General features: G+C 36.5%; 2 protein-coding genes across 2 annotated transcripts in view; both read right to left on the bottom strand.

Moving 5' to 3' along the window:
- Window positions 1–2,148: 2,148 nt before the first annotated feature.
- Window positions 2,149–9,768, bottom strand: LOC101294465 (MADS-box protein SVP-like). Its single transcript, XM_004299680.1, has 9 exons — window positions 9,710–9,768; window positions 9,230–9,453; window positions 3,837–3,915; window positions 3,442–3,494; window positions 3,248–3,347; window positions 3,094–3,135; window positions 2,864–2,905; window positions 2,574–2,752; window positions 2,149–2,430 (listed from the first exon to the last, which is right to left on the bottom strand). The coding sequence occupies exons 2-9, from the start codon at window positions 9,418–9,420 to the stop codon at window positions 2,409–2,411; spliced, it is 708 nt and encodes a 235-aa protein (XP_004299728.1). The 5' UTR covers window positions 9,421–9,453; window positions 9,710–9,768; the 3' UTR covers window positions 2,149–2,408.
- A 3,854-nt stretch (window positions 9,769–13,622) lies between these two features.
- Window positions 13,623–20,132, bottom strand: part of LOC101294759 (MADS-box protein SVP-like) — an 11,447-nt gene continuing 4,937 nt past the window's right edge. Inside the window, exons 3-9 of the mRNA XM_004299681.1 lie at window positions 15,581–15,662; window positions 15,272–15,333; window positions 15,078–15,177; window positions 14,941–14,982; window positions 14,695–14,736; window positions 14,396–14,583; window positions 13,623–13,926 (exon numbers count right to left, since the gene is read on the bottom strand). Coding sequence (XP_004299729.1) covers window positions 13,911–13,926; window positions 14,396–14,583; window positions 14,695–14,736; window positions 14,941–14,982; window positions 15,078–15,177; window positions 15,272–15,333; window positions 15,581–15,662 — 532 coding nt within the window. The 3' untranslated portion in view covers window positions 13,623–13,910. The remainder of the gene's footprint in view (window positions 13,927–14,395; window positions 14,584–14,694; window positions 14,737–14,940; window positions 14,983–15,077; window positions 15,178–15,271; window positions 15,334–15,580; window positions 15,663–20,132) is intronic.

Here is a 20,132-nt window from a genome sequence, read left to right as displayed (position 1 = left end):
TGCTTACCAGATGCTACGTACAGCAAAAACAGACAGAAACGTAAGTACCCAACTACATGCAAACCGGTTAATAAACTAGATCTAGTGCTCAACTTGCTACCAACTGCTGCCTTGCAGTACTGGAATACCTAAAGATCCGATATAGCCAAACATTCCAACAAACAAACAAGAAACAAATCTAGCCAAATACTCGCCTGTTCAACCTATTCTAGTATATGAGTACCCCCTCACTTTACTGATTGAAACAACGCAGCTATTTCAAAAATCAACAGCCAAATTATCAAATTTCACAGAATTGATGTGAACTTTCCCAACTCCAAGAAGAATTACATAAAAAGTTCAGGTAAATCAAATATTTCTCAAGTTCTATATAAACAATTAGTTACTGAAATTCTGAATGATACCCAGTGCCCACATTCCTATCTTGGCTCTAACTATTACAAGCTCTCATATAAAAAATTCAATTCCGAAATCAATATAGTACTAATTGGGCGACTCATAATTTGAAGAATCAACACAAAAATTGAACTTGGATTCATCTTCGAATTGGACTACTAGTCTCCCTACCATTACGTGCAGCCAAAACCAGAAGCATTTTGGAATCGAGGAGGCAAAACTCACCAGGTTTGAGCGACTCGACCTTCGATTTCCGACGATCTTCGCGGCTAGGGTTTTTGAATTTGGCGGAGAATTTCACGACCGGGTCCGGGAACTCGTCCTCCTCGACGAAATCGTAGACTTCGAGGCCTCGGCTCGGCGCGTTCTTCATCGCGAAGGGGTTAGGGTTTTGGGGAATCGGACTGGTCCGGCGAGTCAACGAGTGAGCATAGGGGTTGTGAAACTGGGTCAAATCAGAGAGAATTGTGTGAGGGAGGGAGAGAGAGATGAGGACTTTTGGCCGCGATGAGAGAGAAAGCGTGTCTAAATTTGTGAGGCGAGAGAAGCCAATCGGAGACGAGTATTTTTCTTTTTCTTTTCTTTTTTATTTGTCATAGCCAATCAGAGAGAGCCATCTGTTTCGTGAATTAAATGAGAGCTGTGGGTTGACGCGCGTCGACGGAGGTTGGAAGCACCGCCCCAAATGAGAAGGTTTCGCTGGCTAGTTCTCCGGCTACTGATCGGCGACTTGAGACAAAGTTAGTGAAGAATGATACTTCAGTTCACACATAATCAAAAGTGACGATTATATTTGATAAAACTCAAGGGCACCTAGGTTTGCTCAACTATGTTGCACTCTTGTGTGTGAGGAGTGATTCTCGGCTAAAATTTCAAGGATTTGTATGAATTGTTTGAAAAGGTGACCTAGAGATTGCAACCAAAAGCCTTTACCAACTGGTCTGTGAAATATTTTTGTTGTTATGTTGCATTTTCGAGAGAAATATGCAAAGTAGCCCTAGACATGCATACGTTCATGACTAGAAGTCGAGTGAGAATTGTCTATGATTGATTTTTATTTAATTATATATATAAATATTTCTAAGTGTGGACAAGATGTGGGGGGAGCGGGTCAAGACCCAAATCAGAACCAAATCAACCAATATTTTTTTTTTCCGGTTCGGTTGTTTTGCAAACAGATCCACACCTTAAATGAGCTAATCCAAATGCTCGAGTGAACCATTTTCTAGTTCAATTCCAATGCAGTTTTGGATTGAATCTAAATACTAAGACATTAGCTAGTTAAGTGAAAGTAACATGATGCCGAGTTTTCACTTGGTTTACATGCATGTTCCTAACCCAAGTGCCAAGCAACATAATATAATATGCTTCATTCTCAAATAAAAAGAATTTAAAAAAACATGATATCATATGTTTGTTTCCACTTAAATTTTGGTACTAAGCGAAAAGTAGATTAACAAATATACTAAAAACAATATAGACATTGAATAAATTTAAAAATCGGGTAAGATTGGTTTGAATCGGTGGGGTCACTTTCAGGCAAGTTGGGACCAAACTCGGATTCAATCCACTTTCAGGCAAGTTGGTGATTTTTGAACCATGATCTAGTCCCCACATTAAACATGTACGGTACGATACCACATTTTCGGTGTCAAATGCATACTTTATGCCCCCCTTGGATTCTAAAATCTAAACCCTTCGAGGAAACGAAAAAAGAACGAACCGTGTACGTAACTAAAATTGCTGCATAGTAAACCAAACAACGTGAAAACACAGTTTTACATACACCAGAGTAAATATAGTTGTACAGACAATGGGCTCGGGTTATATTTTGTCATCCAAGCACCAGTCACTCACACAATACTAACCATGTCTTCCGATTCTACATGCACTCATGTAAGAAAGACATACATACAAATACCCTGCTGCATAGCTTCTTAAAATACTTCGACCACAGTCATTTATTACAACGCCATGCTTAAAATACTTCCACTTTCTGATCTCCCTGCTCATCAGCCACGGTAAGGAATAAGCCTGAAATATAGATGAATGCAAAGTGATCGATGAACACATTCCAATCAGATACGTTATGATATATATATATATATATATATATATATATATATATGAACATGCACACTGAAGCAAAAAGTAACAAAGGAAGCAAGCTATCTCACCCAAGCTTGAGAGATAAAGTGTCGTCAGCAGAGTCATCGTCTGGGGAAGAACCATTAGCGCAGCAACTGCTGCCACTTGTGCCAGACTCCGATGACAAACCTTCTTCGGCCGTTGAGTTATCCGACTCCAGGGCGATTACACCAGCATTCTTCCCATTTGCAACCGATAGCATCCCTATCTGTATGTGATTAAAGCAAAACTCTATATTCACCTCGTAGTAATTAGTAAAGAAATCCCCCTCCCTGACCCTAATAGTAATAATACGCAACGGTAGTACATAGTTGTTTACCCTCTGCCTTAATTGATTGTTCGCTTGCAACAACTGGGCTCCCTGCAATTATATACAAAAAGCAAAACAATTGAAGAACAGAAACACAAATAGAAATTAAGCTCAAACCTGAAACTGTAATAAACTGTAAACTCAAACATCCATCTAGCTAAATTATATATTCTCGACGTCTTTAAAATACATAACGTATATATCTCTCTACCGTTACTACTGTTAACTGACATGCTCACCTTTGCTTCAAGTGCCAGAATCTCACTCATAATCTTTTCTTCCTGCAATGAGTCATTAATATGTATTCACGATATGTACCATGCTTGTATATATACATAATTCCCAAAATTAGATTCATGCTTTTGAGAAGTACATTTAATTAATAACAAAAACCTTTGTCTGAAGTACACGGCTAAGTCCTCCTTCAATCTGCTTCTCCAATTTCTGCAACTCGTCTATATTCAGCCCTTCCAGATCCTCACCATTCATCTGCCTGTTGCAGCCGAGAGGCATAGATAGAGCTCGGTCCATATATTTGTTTCGGACAGGAGACATCTTATGAATTAGTTAAGGTCGACTAATATTACCTTAGCACGCGGCTCTTCTCAGCAAGGTCCTTGCTCAACTTGATGCGATCAGGCTAAAATAGGAAAGCAATCAAATTATCAATTCTGCATGAAATTGCTTAAACAATTAACAGAGAGAAAAACAAAAATGGCAACAAACCATTAATGAATGCCCTATAGTTTAGTCCTTTACTCGATGTCATTATTGCCATTCCTGATCATTAACATTTACTAATTGAAATAAGTTAAAACCTGAGAAGTCTAAATATGACCTCTTGCTAGCATTAATGCTATATAGCCTTTAAAAATCTCCTCAAAAGACATACTGAAACTCCAGAACCTACAAACTATATAATCAACTGATCGAGTATCTTTTCCAGAGATTAATTAACTAATCAAATCGAATTAATAATTACCTGGAGCTCAATAGATGGCTGCTCCAACTTCTCCACATTTTCAATGTGTGCCTTATACCTTGCAATGACATCCTTGGTGCTTGACAAGACAAAATTAATTAGTTAGTTATTTTCAAAGCCCGATGATTCGAACTCGTAGTCAATTGCAAATATACGTAGACATATCATAGTCCTATTTGCTTTGGTTCATCGTTTTCATAATCGTGGTGATGACTCAAACAAATATATATATATATATATATATATATATATATAAAGAAAATGTTGGATGATGAGTTGCTGATATATAGTATGTAGCTTTTCATTGTATACCAAAATAATAATAATACAGAAATTAGAACCAACAAAGCCAGCACCTACGTACTGTGCTGCAATTAAATTATTAAACCATATGGAAATGCATGCCAAGTTTGCCAACAAAACCATGACTCAATATTCGAAATAATTAATTAAACTTTAACTGAAGTCGATTTTGGATCCTGAACATACTACAGTATCTATGGAGATCCATGCAGAATGATCCGTTGAGCTACTGATCGGTAGAGACTGTTTGCTTTGGTTCTGCAGATAAGAACATTCTGGGTCTAATACCTCTATATTTTACTATATATATTAGAAATGAGATCACCATGGCTCCTGGGATAGATTAGAACAAATTAACAAAAGGCAAGCTGCCCTAAGACCATCATTCAAAGAAAGCCCCGTTTATCAAAGAAAAGAAAAAAAACCAGAAAGCCCGTGAGGAAAATTAATTGAAACTCTTCAAAACGGCCACGCAATGTCATATAGTGCTGGCCAATTGCTATTTGCTATTATACAAAGAGTAATCAAATATAATACAGATATATATTCTTTATTTAGTGTTGCTAGTTGCTAATTGCTAATTGGCCAGAGTAGATGCAGTACAGTAGCACACTAAAGTGTTTCAATGATATTTGCAGTTTCTAGCTACTAGAGCATATTTATTTTTCTTTTTTCATCAATTTTTTTTTTCTTTTCACTTTTGAAACTCTCTTTATATGGCATGTGGTAAACCATCTCCAACATTGAAATCCAAATTTTGACAAACTGACTTCCTGTATAATCTAGCATCTGTCTTTCTCCTTTTCCTTCCCCATTTTCCATCACATACGAGCAAATCCTCATATATGCTCTAAAAGAAGATGTCAAATATCTTTCCAAAAAGAAGTTATTTCCAGCAAACAAAAAGATCGAAAATACGTTCTATTACTTATATGTTCCATTTGCTTATATATTTATGAACTAATTTCAGTTTACCCCCGTCAACTTTAGGTCGATCATCATGTTAGTCCTTCTTCTTTCAATTTCATCAAAAACACCCCTCAACTCTCAATTTTCATCGGCCGCGCATGTCCAAACCTCCAATCTCCATCAATTCCTCTGTCAAAAGATGACTTGATATCAAGAAGAAAGAAAAAAAGACAAATTACATTCAATCTCACCAGAATCACTAAGGTTAGGGGGTTGTGATGAGAACGAAGATGTGTATTGATATAGGGGAAAAATGGTCTGAAAGGTAACTTTCAGAATTTGACTTTCTTCTTGATATCAAGTCATCACTTGACAGAGGAATTGGATGGAGATTGGAGGTTTGGACATACGCGGCTGATGAAAATTGGGAGTTGAAAGGTGTTTTTGATGAAATTGAAAGAAGAAGGACTAACATGATGATCGACCTAAAGTTGATCGGGGTAAACTGATATTAGTCCTATATTTATTATTACAAAAACAGTGACAACCGAACTTTCGTCGGTAGGTTTAAGAGTTTATCTCCGAAGAGCTAATATCGTCTAATTTCTTCTATATATTATAGAATGTTGTCATTAGAAAACGAAAAATTAACTATATGTTGTGTCATCACATATGAATAAAAAGCAACTTTTATGCGCTCTTAAGTTTTTTTTTTTTTTTTTTTGAGAGGAAGCACGCAAGGCCTTGTATTCAGTAAAGAATGAAATTACACATACATGACTTACCCAAAAAAGGCCACATAAAAATCAAGCCGTGTCAGCTACCCTAAAGTAACCTAATGCAATCACCCATTGATGAAGCACAAAAACAAAGAACAAGTAGAACCCAAAACTTGCTAGCAAATCTAGCTTAATGAGGTTGGGTTCTACAATAACAGATTAAAAACCTAAAAAACTAAATTAAAAACCCTAAATAGACTAGGTCGAACCTAGATCAAGCCTAGTCCCATAGCCAGCACCATGAAAGCAAAAGAGGACCAGCATCCACCGACACCCACCACCCAGTCAACCACACCGTCGTCGGCATCACCAAATCGCACCAGAAGAGAGAGAAAAGGGTGGTGCCCTTACCTCCATCGAACAGAACGAATCTGGTACTCACAAATGACCGTCGCCAAAATTGACTTCCTCTTCTTCTCCTCAATCCCTACATGCTCGACCTCCTTCCCTTAAAATCAATCCATCGTTGAGTCACTCGACTGGTTTGATTCTACTATCAACTTCAATAAAAGCGTATTAGATGTGATATTGATGTGAACGTCTAACTTCAATAATGTATGTATATTTGTAAACAACATTATAATCAAAGAATCATTTTCTACATGGTATCAATATCTTATGGTTGTTATATTATTGGATCTATCTTCTTCTACCTCTATCCTCACCCCTCCCCTCCCGCGGCGACCATAAGTTCTTCATCCAATCCCTCTCAAAACACCTCTAACTTCCTCAAACTCACTAAAACAAACAACTTGATACGACTTTGTCAAGTAAAATCTTACTTCATGCAACAATCCCTATGGTATATTGACGGCGTCAGGTCTGAAATGTCACCTATCATCATGTCCAATACCTTCAAAAAAACAACCCCAGTCGCTCCAATCATCGACCGTGCGTATGACAAATGGTTTCAACAAGGTTAAATAATTGTTAGTATCATCACAAGACCCTAACTGAAAACGTGCTCGATTCACGCCATTGGATTCGAATAGCCAAAGTCATTTTGGATTGTCTCAACTTCATTTCTCTACGTGCGTATGTGGCTAGTGTTGCTAATCTTAAGCAGTTCCACGATCTTCACAAAGAAACTACTTCATCGTTGTCATCACGCTTAGTCAATTGTTGATTATCCTCCATCAACAAACATGTTCTGGATGAAGACTTAGTCGTTGCGACAATCCATGGCATCGGTCTTGACAATCTTATGATTCGGACTCCCTTGATTTTACATAGCTTCGTGCTTGGATTCTTTCTTCTGGAACCACCTAGACATGCTCTTCTGACTCGACTCTGGCCACTCCACGACATCAAGACCAAGCTTCTTCCCATTGTGACAACCATCCAACACCGACTAATGTTTTTCTTCAAAGCTAGTTGCTCCAACAACGGCCACTTGAATCGAGGACGCCAACTCAAGCCTCTAACCAAGTCACATTCTCAAGTCACAACACCTTTTCATGCACTAATGCACACAGACGAAAACATAAAGAATTAACTCTAGTCGGGGTATCTTACTCGTTTTAACCTCCAAACGTTGATATCGACCATAGCGACTGTCAGAACGTTTGACATGTCATCCAAATAATGAATCTATTTAACAGACCTTAATGATGACAAACGAGAGATCGATTAAGAATTATTCAATCTCATTTGAAGACCAAAGGACCATACCATTTTAGTGAGAATTAAATTGTTTTCATTTTTGGTACTAGATTTAAAGATACCGGCAATCCCAATCAATTTCACATTCATATGTTTTAACTTCTAGCCAACAAACTAACATATATTTTTTGTTCGTCTTATATAGCTTTGTTATTTGTAAAACTATGCATCTTCAAATTTGCCGTAAAGAAAATGTTTTTACTTTGACATATTATATATGCCTTGTCACAAAAAATGTTGAAGATGAAAAAGACGGCCCTTAAAAAAAATGTTCTTACTTTGATATACTATAGATGCTTTGTTCTTACTTTGTTCTTACGTTTCAAAAAAATGTTCTTACTTTGACATACTATATAACATAGCATAGCAAAGGCTGCAAAGCTACCCAACTTCCTAGCAGAGATCACCTTTCCGCCAAATTTTAGAAAGAGATACTTAATTGGATTAAAATATTTGTTCTTTCCACATGAATCCAAACAAGCCATAATCTTTAAGCAGTGGAAGACAATGACATCATGAAGAAGAAGTCAGACTCACACCTTTGCGGGATAAAATCAACCACCTTATTGGTGAAGTTTCTAGAATCGGTAGACATGACAGAATAATTACGAAGATGAATATATATGCTTTTCTCTTTTGATTACTACAATACTTCTCTTTTCTGGTTTTTAGTAGAACACATTTTGATCGGTTAATTAATTAAGAGGAGACATATATAAGCTCATATATATATTTATATGTATATATTAAAATTCTTATTCCATAATTTACATTACTAATTACATATTCTCTCATGCATGCACAGGTTATGAAGGTTGGTTTTATTGGTTAATGATATATGGTATGGCAAAATTAGTTTACATGCATGCATGATCATGGTACCACCACTACTCATTGCATGCCATACATGGATACATATTCCATTTCAAAGTCTTCAAGCTTCTATGAAGTACACTATTCCAACATGCCATCATATGATCATATGATGATGCACGATCCTGGTATGAAAACCTCAAATCATAGAATATATCGTCTATAATGCTAAACATATTTCTAGTGTGCCGCTCGAACCCATCAAGGGTACAAAAGAGACCAAATATGCTCTCTTCTAGCTCATTCGATCCATCATTTTATGTGGATAGAATACAAAAATCATGCAATTGACAACATGGACCAATTTTCAACCAAGTTATATGAAAATTTGGTTCTAAATATCGATAATGTGTGAAAAGAAAACACTTAAAATTTAAAGAAAAATCTTATCAATCTTGTATATAAGCAAGCTTGCTTGATCATCTTGGCTTTTCCCACCTAGTTAAGATTTTATGTGTGTGTAGTAATCGATATATAACCGATTATACTCAAGTGAAAGGATGGAATATGTTAAAAGGCTAGATATTGATCAACTATTTGATCGTCTCTAGTTTCCCAGTAGAGGGAGACAAAGATTTCATGTCATCATCAACACTCATCTGGGTATTGACCACGTGTCCTATGTGTTATCAAGCAGCAGTAAACACCTGTCCTTATCAAGACGTACGCGGTAGTATTACTACGTGCGTCACCATACTACCACTGGAAACTACTGAAAACTGGAAACTAGAAACCATGGAATTGCAGTAAACCCTTTCCTCCTCCTTAACTATATGAATATCATCTCTCCGCTCCCTCTCTCTATATATATGGCTTATAGTTTCAAGATAGGAAAGCCAAAACAAGAAGAATGAGATGGAGGGGTACCTGGAGCTGGAGGACTCGAAGAGCTTTCCAGTAGCAGAGAAGATGATCACAGCATACTCACAATCACAGAGCACCGAAAGCTCTCCAGCTTTCTTCAAAAGCCCTCTCCTCCTCTTCGAAAACGTCACCTGCCTCGCCGGCAAGTTGTCAATCTTCCTGATCTTTATCTTATTCCTCGCGGGCTTCGTCATCGCTATATATAGCTATCTAGCCAGCACAGCTTGCTTCATAAAAAATCAAACCAATCAACATTTTCCGTCAATTTCAGATATCACATACTGTGCTAAAAACCCTAGAATCCAGATCTAAGTGAACAAACCCCAGAAAAAATAAAACCCACCAACTATATATTTATATAGTTATCATTCACCTATGAATTACATCAACGAACACATAAAAACCGATCAGAAATTAGAGAAAGCGGCTCAGTTTTCTCAGTCTAATATTACAGGAAAATAGTCCCCTCGTTTGATTTGTTACCTTTCTTGGGAGCTGAGGAACCTGGAGCTGAAGGAGGTGAGTTTGTTGGCTGTACTACAAGAATGGAAATATTTTTTCCCATTTATGGTAAAAGGGCAAGGACGTCATATTCCTCCCTTATCCCTCTCTTTTTTTGGTCACCATTTCGCATTTTTTTGTGGCTTTGGGAAAGACGAGCGGAGGCGGTTGCGACACATCGGACGGATCTGGATACCTCGGCGTGAACAGACATGATCTCCACCGTCGGTTTGGGTTTGATTTTTTAAAATTTAATTCTGTGTCGGTATAATCATTTACCATATATATGTGGTGGATATTTGTCCGTACACATGTTGTGCTGGGGATGCTTTATACTTGTCTTCGGCCCCACATCCTCAGTGCCACTAATTACGCCACCCTATTTTGGTTGGAATATATACTAAATGACTATACTGTACAAATTGACATGAAGATTAACTTGTACAAGGATAGATATTTAGTTGACCAAAAAAAAAAAAAAAAAAGATATTTAAGTATCGTACACACATCTACATCAAGCAGGACGACTTGAACTAGGGTTAGGTCGATCCAAACTAACCAATGCAACGTTCTTTGCTTCGCTAGTTTGGTTATCATTCACCTATGAAATGATGTAAAATCGAAAATCGAAAGGCCAAGGACGCTGGTTATAAGAAAAAAGAACGTTAACAGAGAGCAATGCTCATGTTTGCGCCTCCCAAATCGTACGCTCTTACCTCCATATCGTAGAAAAAAAACGGATACAACGTATTTCTTTGCCAATAGTTCAAACATGGATTGAATTACATGAAACACTTACACTGGTGTGTATATTCAAAAGCACCAGTCTGCTGCATATCGAAAAGCGAGATTCTCTCACTTGATTGTTTCACCTTGCTCATCACGAACTCTTGTTTATCAACCAGAATATACAGGGTTTTCATGTTCTTTCCTCTCTCTTTATGATGCATAAAAAGTAGTTACTCAATAACGTCGTTACATGACCTTGTCTTTCTACATCAATGGCTTGATAACTTCGTGCACTTTGCCTTGCCAGTTTCTGCGTGTAAGTTCTTATGTCAATATGGAGTTCACCTTGGGCTTTCTATATATTCAAAAATGATTAAATTCATTTTACCCCTCTGAAGTTTGGGATTAATTTCATTTTAGTCACCATACTCTTAATTTTGAAAATTTACCTTTTAAAGTCCCCAATTTTCGTAAGTAGTGCCCATTTGCTGAAATTTTGTCCAATTTTAACGTTAATTTTGACTTTATAGCTCACTTTAAAAGCTAAAATAGTCATCTAACAACAAAAATTGCCTTTTAGAACCCCTTTTTTAAGATTTCATGTTAGCATTTAATGTCCAAATTGGACGAAATTTCAACAAATAGGCACAACTTACAAAAATTGGAAACTTTAAGAGGTAAATTTTCAAAATTAAAAGTATGGTGACTAAAATGAAGTTAACTCTAAACTTCAGAGGGTAAACTGAAATTAATCCATTAAAAAAATATCAACTCTAGCAACTTGACACAAAGAAGCGAAAAGAAATTATAACTTCACAGTACCCTTTGAGAAAATCGGGGGTTAAAGGCATTTCAGAAAGGAGGTAGATTTAGCACACCGTTAGTATTAATCTGAGAAAATAATTAAGAGCTCTAATAAATATAAAACATAGAAAGTCATGGACGTCAACATTTAAGGTATGAATAGAAACATCCAAACCCATATTGCTCATGGATAAATTACCAACGGTATCTTTTTTCGGAGTAGGTACTCTTCTATCAATAATTGTCTAGGCAACATGATAATAAATATGGGTCATGGAATCAAGGGTACAGTACATTAAAGGGACTGAAATCTACACATCACCCAATTAGCCCAAGACTGCAAATGTGCAACTGGTCACATTGATATTAAAGATTCAATGATGCTCCTATATGAAGACTATAGCTCACCTTGCAGACACCCCGGCAGAAAAGTAACCCAGACCTAACAGACTAGGTTAATCAGGTTTAACGGGAGAGTGAATCACCCCACAAGTTATATGTTTTATTCCTTAATTATATATACTGCAAAATAGGAACATACATATAACCTTACCGTTCTGATGGAGGACACATCTTAGTATTATTTTCTTCAAGTTGGCAGCCCTGTAACAAGAGAAGAAACTACAGGTCAATCCACCTTGTGTGATCAGCTAGGACTACCAAAAGAAGAACGGCAGAATTGACTAAAACTCAATTCTTACCCTTCCATATTTGATACTTTCCGGAGTTCGGTACCCGGCTTCCATGATTCCATTGCACGACCGACGCCGTGGATCTTATTTGCTGGCATCTGCCTGCAGGCTTCAAAATTTATCCTCCGGTTGTTAACAGTTAGTCTACTGTATGAATATTTGTCAAAGCAAGATCATTCACTTGGAATTTGGGTAAAGTTTTGTTACAAGTAAAAAATTAACCCTTACCTAAGAAAGAAATAAGTAGAGACAAACAATATATATATATATATATATATATATATGCATGCCTCACGTTTTGGAGAAGAATATGATCTATATTTGATTGCTCCCATGCTTTCAAATCCCAATATTTTGTAGTCAAATTCAGTAGTACTCAAATGCAGAAGGAACCTAGAGAACTAAAAAATACAATATTTTGTTATCACTAAATTGATAAGATTTTGGCCCAAGGAATTGTGACATCAAAACACTTTGAACGACTGCAAAAGAATACAACACCACAACACAACATCCATGGCAAATTCTCAATGACAAGAACTTGTTGTACATTGTACTAAACCAATCAACAATGGCCTAAAGGAATTGAAACATTAAAACACTGATGAACCATCAAAATAAATACTGCATACAAAACAACATCCAAGGAAAATTCTCAATGGCATGTTCCTGTTGCACATTATTTACTAAACCAATCAACAATGGCTTTCAACAAGGGAAGAGGAGGCTAATAGTAAAAAAGTGAGCTTGACCAGGGGAAACTATATTGAGGAATCTCATTGCATATGTTGTAGTTTGATGTTTGTTTGGTCTTAAAATTCAAAAACACACGAGTCTCATCCACTACGCAAGACAGCGTGGATCGGATTTTGGACCTTTAGGATTATTAGTAAAAATACAGTTATATTCAAGGGCGAAGATAAGCCATGAAAAATAGGTATGATACAAAATAGAGCATTAACCCCTTCTAAATCATCACTAAACTCTTCAATACCTTGTACCAAAATCTATAAATTGTATAAATTTTTTGACAGTCATTTTTACAATGAAACAACTGCAACGGTTGAAATAGCACAGACCAGAGAAGACAGCATCAACATCTAAATTGGTACACACAACACACACTACCAATTAATCAATAGAGCGCAAAGTCTACACCTAGCAAATGCACTTCACCATCAAAGGAAAATATAGACTGACAACCAACAGGACATTCATACGTATTTGTATTATAACTATAAAATTTATAGGGTCGCAAGGAACATAACACCAAAATATTCACACTTGTTCGTATCATACACCTCTCTGCCAAATAGCTCTGTGGAGAAATTTCAGCTATTATTCAAGTCTTTATTGGATATTGTTTTCTTTCATAATGATTAAAAGACCATCAAATTGTGTAACAAACGGTATATGATACTGATAACATAAGAAACTAACTTTTGTGGATAAAAGATAAGAGACTCTTTGGAGCTTTTCTTTCTTCTGTTAATTATGCTTGATTTTTGTTCAAAAAAAATTTAGTGTAGAGAAGCTTAAAAGATATCTCTGATAGTTCGCTGAAAGCTTAGAAGTAATATCTAAGAATCATTTCCTAATGTTTGCTCTTTATGTTTTTTTTTCTATTTCTACTAAAACCTGGCCTCCCGGAAAAGTTGGCTTGGAATTTTTTCAGAACCGAAAGATCCAAACTGACATTGTTTACATGTAAAAACTATTCGTCAGAATATGTTATTTCAACCTAGCTCCCAGACTAGGTATTATTATCTAAGTGCATTACACAACTGCAACTGTAACAGATAAAAATAAACTTGAGAGGCAAGTTACTCACCCTTCTAGTCATGTCCTCGAATTTGGAATCAAATTCGACACACCACAGACAACGATCCAAAATGGTGTATTATATAATTCCACCTTATTCACTAATAATTATGCCATATTTCCTTCCATGTTTTAGCTCAGCGAGGAAGAAGCCTGAAAGACACATTGCAAGTTGTTAAGGAAATCTCATTCAGGTTTATACTTAAATATATTGTTAATTTGTTATATCAATAATACATGCGTATTACCAGAATTATTCGTTTAAAGATTTTTAAGTTCATATTAAAAAATAATTAACCATATATATATATATAATATACATATATATATATATATATATATGTGTGTGTGTGTGTGCTATTGAAGTATAATCTAGTGACAAAAAAAACTTATAGATTGACCACTGAAATAATTATACATACATACAAAATGTAAAGCCCAATTTTGTCCAAAGTACATAGAGAGTTATTATCTTTCAGTTCAATTCATTTATAAGCTTCAACGTATTAACTCCCAGAAATAAGTACATAAAGGTTTAGACTTATATATACAAGAAAGAAATAACCACCATGCATGAAATACATTTTCTCTTGAGCGAAAAAACTCAACCAATAAAGCTCACCCAAGTTTGAGAGACAAGGTGTACTCAGAGGAGGAGTCATCCATGGACGAACTCGAAGAGCCAGTACTAAAACAGCTGGTGGCAATTGTGCAAGATCCTGATCTCATATCTTCTTCATCAGTTGAGATCCCCGGATCCGAAAGGACGCCACTAGCTTTATTTCCATCTCCATTTGATAGCGTTCCTAACTATATGCATGTAATGAATGATCAATTAAATCCAGTTATATACAAGGATCCATAATCCATAACTTAAACTCATACATAAAGCACAGAATGGTCAAGCAAGATCTTATTTACCCTCTGCCTTAATAGGTTGTTTGCTTCTGTCAACTCTGCTCCCTGAATTATGTAGCCAGAAAAATTTGTGCAAATGAGTGAAATGACCATGGGACATGCTTTTTTACTAAAATGACCAGATGATGAAGAAAGCCAACTAATACTCGAGCAAAACCAACAAAACTCTAGGATCTCATAATTTTTCTTACAATTACGTATATATGGTGCATCTATCACTAGTTATATCAATTGATTGAACTTGCTAACCTTTGTTTCAAGTGCCAGAATCTGACTCATAATCCTCTGATCCTGAAATTGAATGGAAAATTACAATTAGATATTACTTTATGGACATTTATTCACATACACTTAACTATGAATATCTATAACTTGTTAACATGAACCTTAGTTTGAAGTACGCGGCTAAGTCCTCCTTCAATCATATTCTCCAATCTCTGCAACTCATCTATTTTCAGCTCTTCCAGATCCTGCCCCTCCATATGCCTGTTACAAAAGGCACACCGTCCATAGAACTCGAGCAGACTTCGTCTGAATAACCATCATATATACAAACTGTTAAAATTTGTCAGTTACTTACCTTAGCTTGTGGTTCTTTTCCGCAAGCTCCATATTCAACCTCATGCACTCATCAGTCACCAACTAATATCGAGAAGTGGAATCATTGATTCGAATAATTTAAATGTTCTCTCTCTATCATGGAAGTCTAGCAATCAACATACTGAAAATATTTGATTACTTTTAAGAAATATGACTACCGAAAGATTACTGCCTATATCATGTTTTTCAGTTTCCATACATAGTGTCATAGTGACACATTTTGAAGCTCAAAAAATAAATTTGAAGATATTTAACTGGGTTGAGTACTTGAGTGGAATACTGTATGTACCTGGAGCTCATTAGGTGACTGCTGGTCCCCCTCTTCCACATCTTCAGTGCACAGTTTGAACCTTGCAATGACATCCACCGTGCTTCACAATTCAGGAAATAGGTTAAAATTAAAGCTTCCATACTACACAAGACAGTAGATAGCTAGTTTGGTTGATTTTCTACACAAGCCTGGACCAGTTTCTAGGGAAAATAAAAAATAAAAATCTCATACTAAGTCTGAACTCCGAAGCCATGACCCTAAACTAACTGCAAACTAGCTTCTGGACGTCACATTTCCAATATTCAGATCTCAGGAGGAAGTCCAGACTATATCAAGGAGATGTCTCTCCTCAGTCCTGACCTAAAAGATATTATTTCCAAGGGAGGGGGAGGCTTAAAATCTTTTATCTATTTTATTCCACCAGAAAAGTAGAAGAAATCTGATATTTTTGCATACTTGTATGCAAAAATATCAGATTTTAAATAATGGACCTAATTGATATAGCCAATGATATGAAGAAAAAGTCTTTCAAAAAATATAATAATCAATAAATGATAATATCATGCAGTGGAATCTGCATGAAACCTGGGACAAACCATGCACCAGATTAATACCTGGTATATTATTGCCTATGCTTGGAATTTATGAGACATGTCTAAAGTGAAAGAGACACTCAAATCAACTGGTGGGGCACCCAAATCTAAGTTTCCAGATAGTTCAGTACTAGTTTTCCTGATATTTTGTACTCCTTTAGGGAAAATTCTACTGTACCTTAAGGTAGGCAAAGTTTCTTCAACTCCCTACCCCACCACCCCCTTGCAAGCACTTGCAACCACATATTAGTGTCATGTATGCCATACCTTAAGGTACAGTAGAAATAGAATATTCTACTATACCTTAAGATATGGTATACTTTATGAAATCCTCTTTTGGAAGATATTGTTATTTTTCTCTACATGTACATTTTGTTTTTTGTGATACTTTTCTACAATTTATTTTCTAGCATTCTAGCAAATACAAGTACAACTTTTAAAACATATATTTGATGTTTTTCTTTTATTAGCTCTTATTTGATATTATGTTACTGCAATTTTGATATGTTTTTGTATAGTTTTGGATAATATTTTTGATATTTTCACTGTCCCCCAACACTTGCACAATACTATGTGCTATTTTATTGCTTAATTAGAACTCTTTGACTTGAGGTTAGATTATTTCTTCTTATACACCAAATTTTGAAGGCACACAAAACCAATACTAACTGAAACCAATAAAATAACCACCAAATTCTTAACCATAGTTTCTTTTACAGATTCACTGAACTGGGCTTAGAAAATCCCTAGACCATGCTTTAGGTGGTTGAGTTGATATTCATGAAACTGAGTGTAGATATTTTCTTGATATTATGGGAGTCATGATATGCTTTCATATCCTACTAAGAAATAAGACTTTTGGATAAAACTGATATGCTTGCATATAATGTATGCAAAAGACAAATGGAACATAACAGAATTAGTCAAAAACTGGATGAGCACAATGATTAAAATAAGTAACTTGTTAATAACAAAAGATATTAAGGTTGGTCAGGGGACTGATTTATCCATGACTTAGTTTTCTAGGTCATTTTATACAGGCTCTAAGTGTAGATCACAACTGCACTTACCACCTATTTCATCCCTTAAAAGAGAGGCTTACTAAGAACCATCACTTAGGACAGATTCAAAATAGGCTGAATATGACAATCATATATAGGAGAATATCCCGTTTAGGTTGTGGCATTGTCTTTATGTATTGGTTTTAACTGTAGGTATGGTCAAACCTTAACCACCTAGTGTCTGTTGAGATATATATTCCACATCGGGAATATGGGACCTTGCCTGTGGGTTGGGTTAATAAGGGTTTGAGCCACTCCACCCATTGCCAATTGGTTTTGGATGTGAACCCCAGACTACTTTATTATGGTATCAGAGCGGGTTACCCATGTCCACGTGTGAAGCCCAATGGCCACATGAACTCCACGTCACCCAAATGTTGTCCACGTGTTAGGTTTGAAGATTCGCTACACGTTCGGGGGCGTGTTGAGATATATATCCCACATCGGGAATATGAGACCTTGTATGTGGGTTAATAAGGGTTTAGGCCACTCCACCCATTGCCAATTGGTTTTGGATGTGAACCCCAGACTACATTAATTTTATTAATGAAAGGGTTGCGCATGCCTTTTCCACAAAGGATGGATAAGTGACATAGCTAGAATGCCGTCTTAGGCCCTAGCACCTCCTCGCGTGCTAGCTAGCATAAGATAAATGTCCTACAGTGGCTAAAACACTATTTGCGGCTTTTCACTCCTACGATTGTTTTCTTCCGACATCCTTCTAACAAAGGTAGCGAGCAAGTTAAGGTCACGGGAGAAGGTATTGTTCTTTGGATCAAGTAGCAATTCTCTTGTAGATTTGTAGATTTTTTCTAAGCATCTCATATTTCTAGCTGGCCACACGGTTTTACAGCGACACCAACTTAATAGGACAATGGTCAAATCCTTTTTTAGACAAGTAGCTAACATTTGTTAGTCAAAATTCAATTTCGAGAAGGGAAGTCAGGATGAATGGCTCATGGAGTGTGTTATATTGGTTTGTGGCATAAATTAATAAGCCCCTCAATTTTCTTTTTGGTAAGCCCATATAATCAACCTAATCATGTCAGGTTAGAATTTTATCTACACACTATAAATATATATTTTATGACACCAATTAAGGTGTGAGACTAAACAGCCGCAACTTAGGGTTATTGAGAGGTAGCCCCAGTTTAGGGTTCCATAGAAGTTCTTCTATTTGGTGTTTCTCCTCTATTTTAGGTGTGATAAGGATTTTGTTAGTAGAATCTTCTCATCATTTCCGTGGATGTAACCTTTTGATTTAGGGTGAACCACGTAAATCTATGTTCTTCTTAGATTTTCTGTTTACTTTATCTGTTCTCATAAATCAGTTCTTCATACTTGTTTGACGCTTCCGCACAACATGTTAAACTTGGCTCCATAATCGAATGAGAAACGAGAGTCAAACCTTAGAAAGAGCTTAATCGTCACAATAATTAAAGCCGCCAAATTGACATGACGAAATAATACATATCGAATTAAAGTACGACTCAAAACTGTGTACAACGGAAAGATGGTCTCAAATTGAGATCATTGTCGTTAGCATTATTCAAAGATAGAAGACCAACCAACTGCCACACTACAGCTATTTCAAGTAGAGCCTTCCAGTGCTTCCTTGCTCACCACCCTTCCATATATTGATCATATGACAAGTATATAATGGAGGGAGAAAGAGAGAAGAAAACATCTTCCGAACTTTCCAGCTCGCCTTTCAAACCCACTCAACTCAATCATGGGTGGACACGACATTCACTTTTTTTGTTGCAGTAGCTGCCTCATGGAGTCCTCGGAAGTAAAGACGGAGAGAGAGAGAGAGAGAGATCATTGCTAACAATAAATGGATTAGAAATGGATCAGATCGAGCTAGGGGATATTAGACTTAAATGGAGCTACATTGGTCGCTCTTGAAACTACTAATTAGGATAAATGCTAGGCAGCACGGGGATGGAGAAGTACAGAGACAGTGGCGGAACTAGGATTTGTTATTGGGGGGAAGGGTTGAGATGTAAAAGGTAAGTTTACGTGTATGGCACTTATTTATATATTTTTCCATTTTTGATGTAAAATTCTATTATGATATGGAAATATGAGAATTATACTAATTTCATCTTAAAATTCATTACTCAAAACAGTCCTATGTACAAAAACAAAATATACCAAATGTACATACATTTACAAAAACAAAATATACCAATATAATATAAAATATATCAGTGAAGATCATTGTGAGTGGGCTGAAATGGTGGGTGTGGGAGGTCTTTTTTGGGGGTGGGCTTGGTTACTCAATGGAAGACACCACTTCATATATTACATAGGGTAATAACTTCTCTGCAGAGAACATAGGGGGGTCTGAACCCTTTCAAGCAGCAACACAGTTCCGCCCCTATAGAGAGAGGACTTAGGAATGAGCTATCGCAATATTGTCGATCTTGACAGGAATCTTCTAGTGTACGTATGGACAACGACATACATAGTCCCTTCTAACGTGATAAAATGTCACATCCCGACCCTTATATTTTTACCTTATTTACTAGCGTGATTATAATAAGAATTTTACCGTCTCGATCATTGAGTAAATAGTTTAATTGGTCCCTAGAGGGGTTTCGGGGACGATTATGTGCGGAGGATTATTCGTATGAGGAAAATACGACTACGGTAAAAATGGTAAATTTTAGCTAGTAAAAGGTAATTTTTATTCGGGTATTATTTTTCGGGGTGTTTTTATTTTGGAAGTTTGGGTTAAAAGGAATGTTGGGTCGGCTGGGCCGAGCCCAACTCATTTTCTTCTTCCTTTCTCTTCTCCCTCTCTCCCGATTCTCTCTTCCCACCCACGTTTCTTCTCCCTTCACCCGGGAAACTTCCGGCCGTCCTCCCGCCGCCGTCCGGCCACCAGCTGCCGCCGCTCCAGCCCAGATC

The sequence above is a fragment of the Fragaria vesca genome, linkage group LG5, assembly GCF_000184155.1.
Source record: "Fragaria vesca subsp. vesca linkage group LG5, FraVesHawaii_1.0, whole genome shotgun sequence".
Lineage (NCBI taxonomy): Eukaryota > Viridiplantae > Streptophyta > Magnoliopsida > Rosales > Rosaceae > Fragaria > Fragaria vesca.
This window is presented reverse-complemented; position numbering and strand designations above follow the sequence as displayed.

Coding starts and splice junctions, on each gene's coding strand:
- LOC101294465 (XM_004299680.1), bottom strand. CDS start 9,420: ATGACGAAGCCCGCGAGGAATAAGATAAAGATCAGGAAGATTGACAAC. Junction 3,495..3,836: donor AGCCATCTATTGAGCTCCAG/GTAATTATTAAT, acceptor TTCCTATTTTAG/CCTGATCGCATCAAGTTGAG. Junction 2,906..3,093: donor TTCTGGCACTTGAAGCAAAG/GTGAGCATGTCA, acceptor ATATAATTGCAG/GGAGCCCAGTTGTTGCAAGC.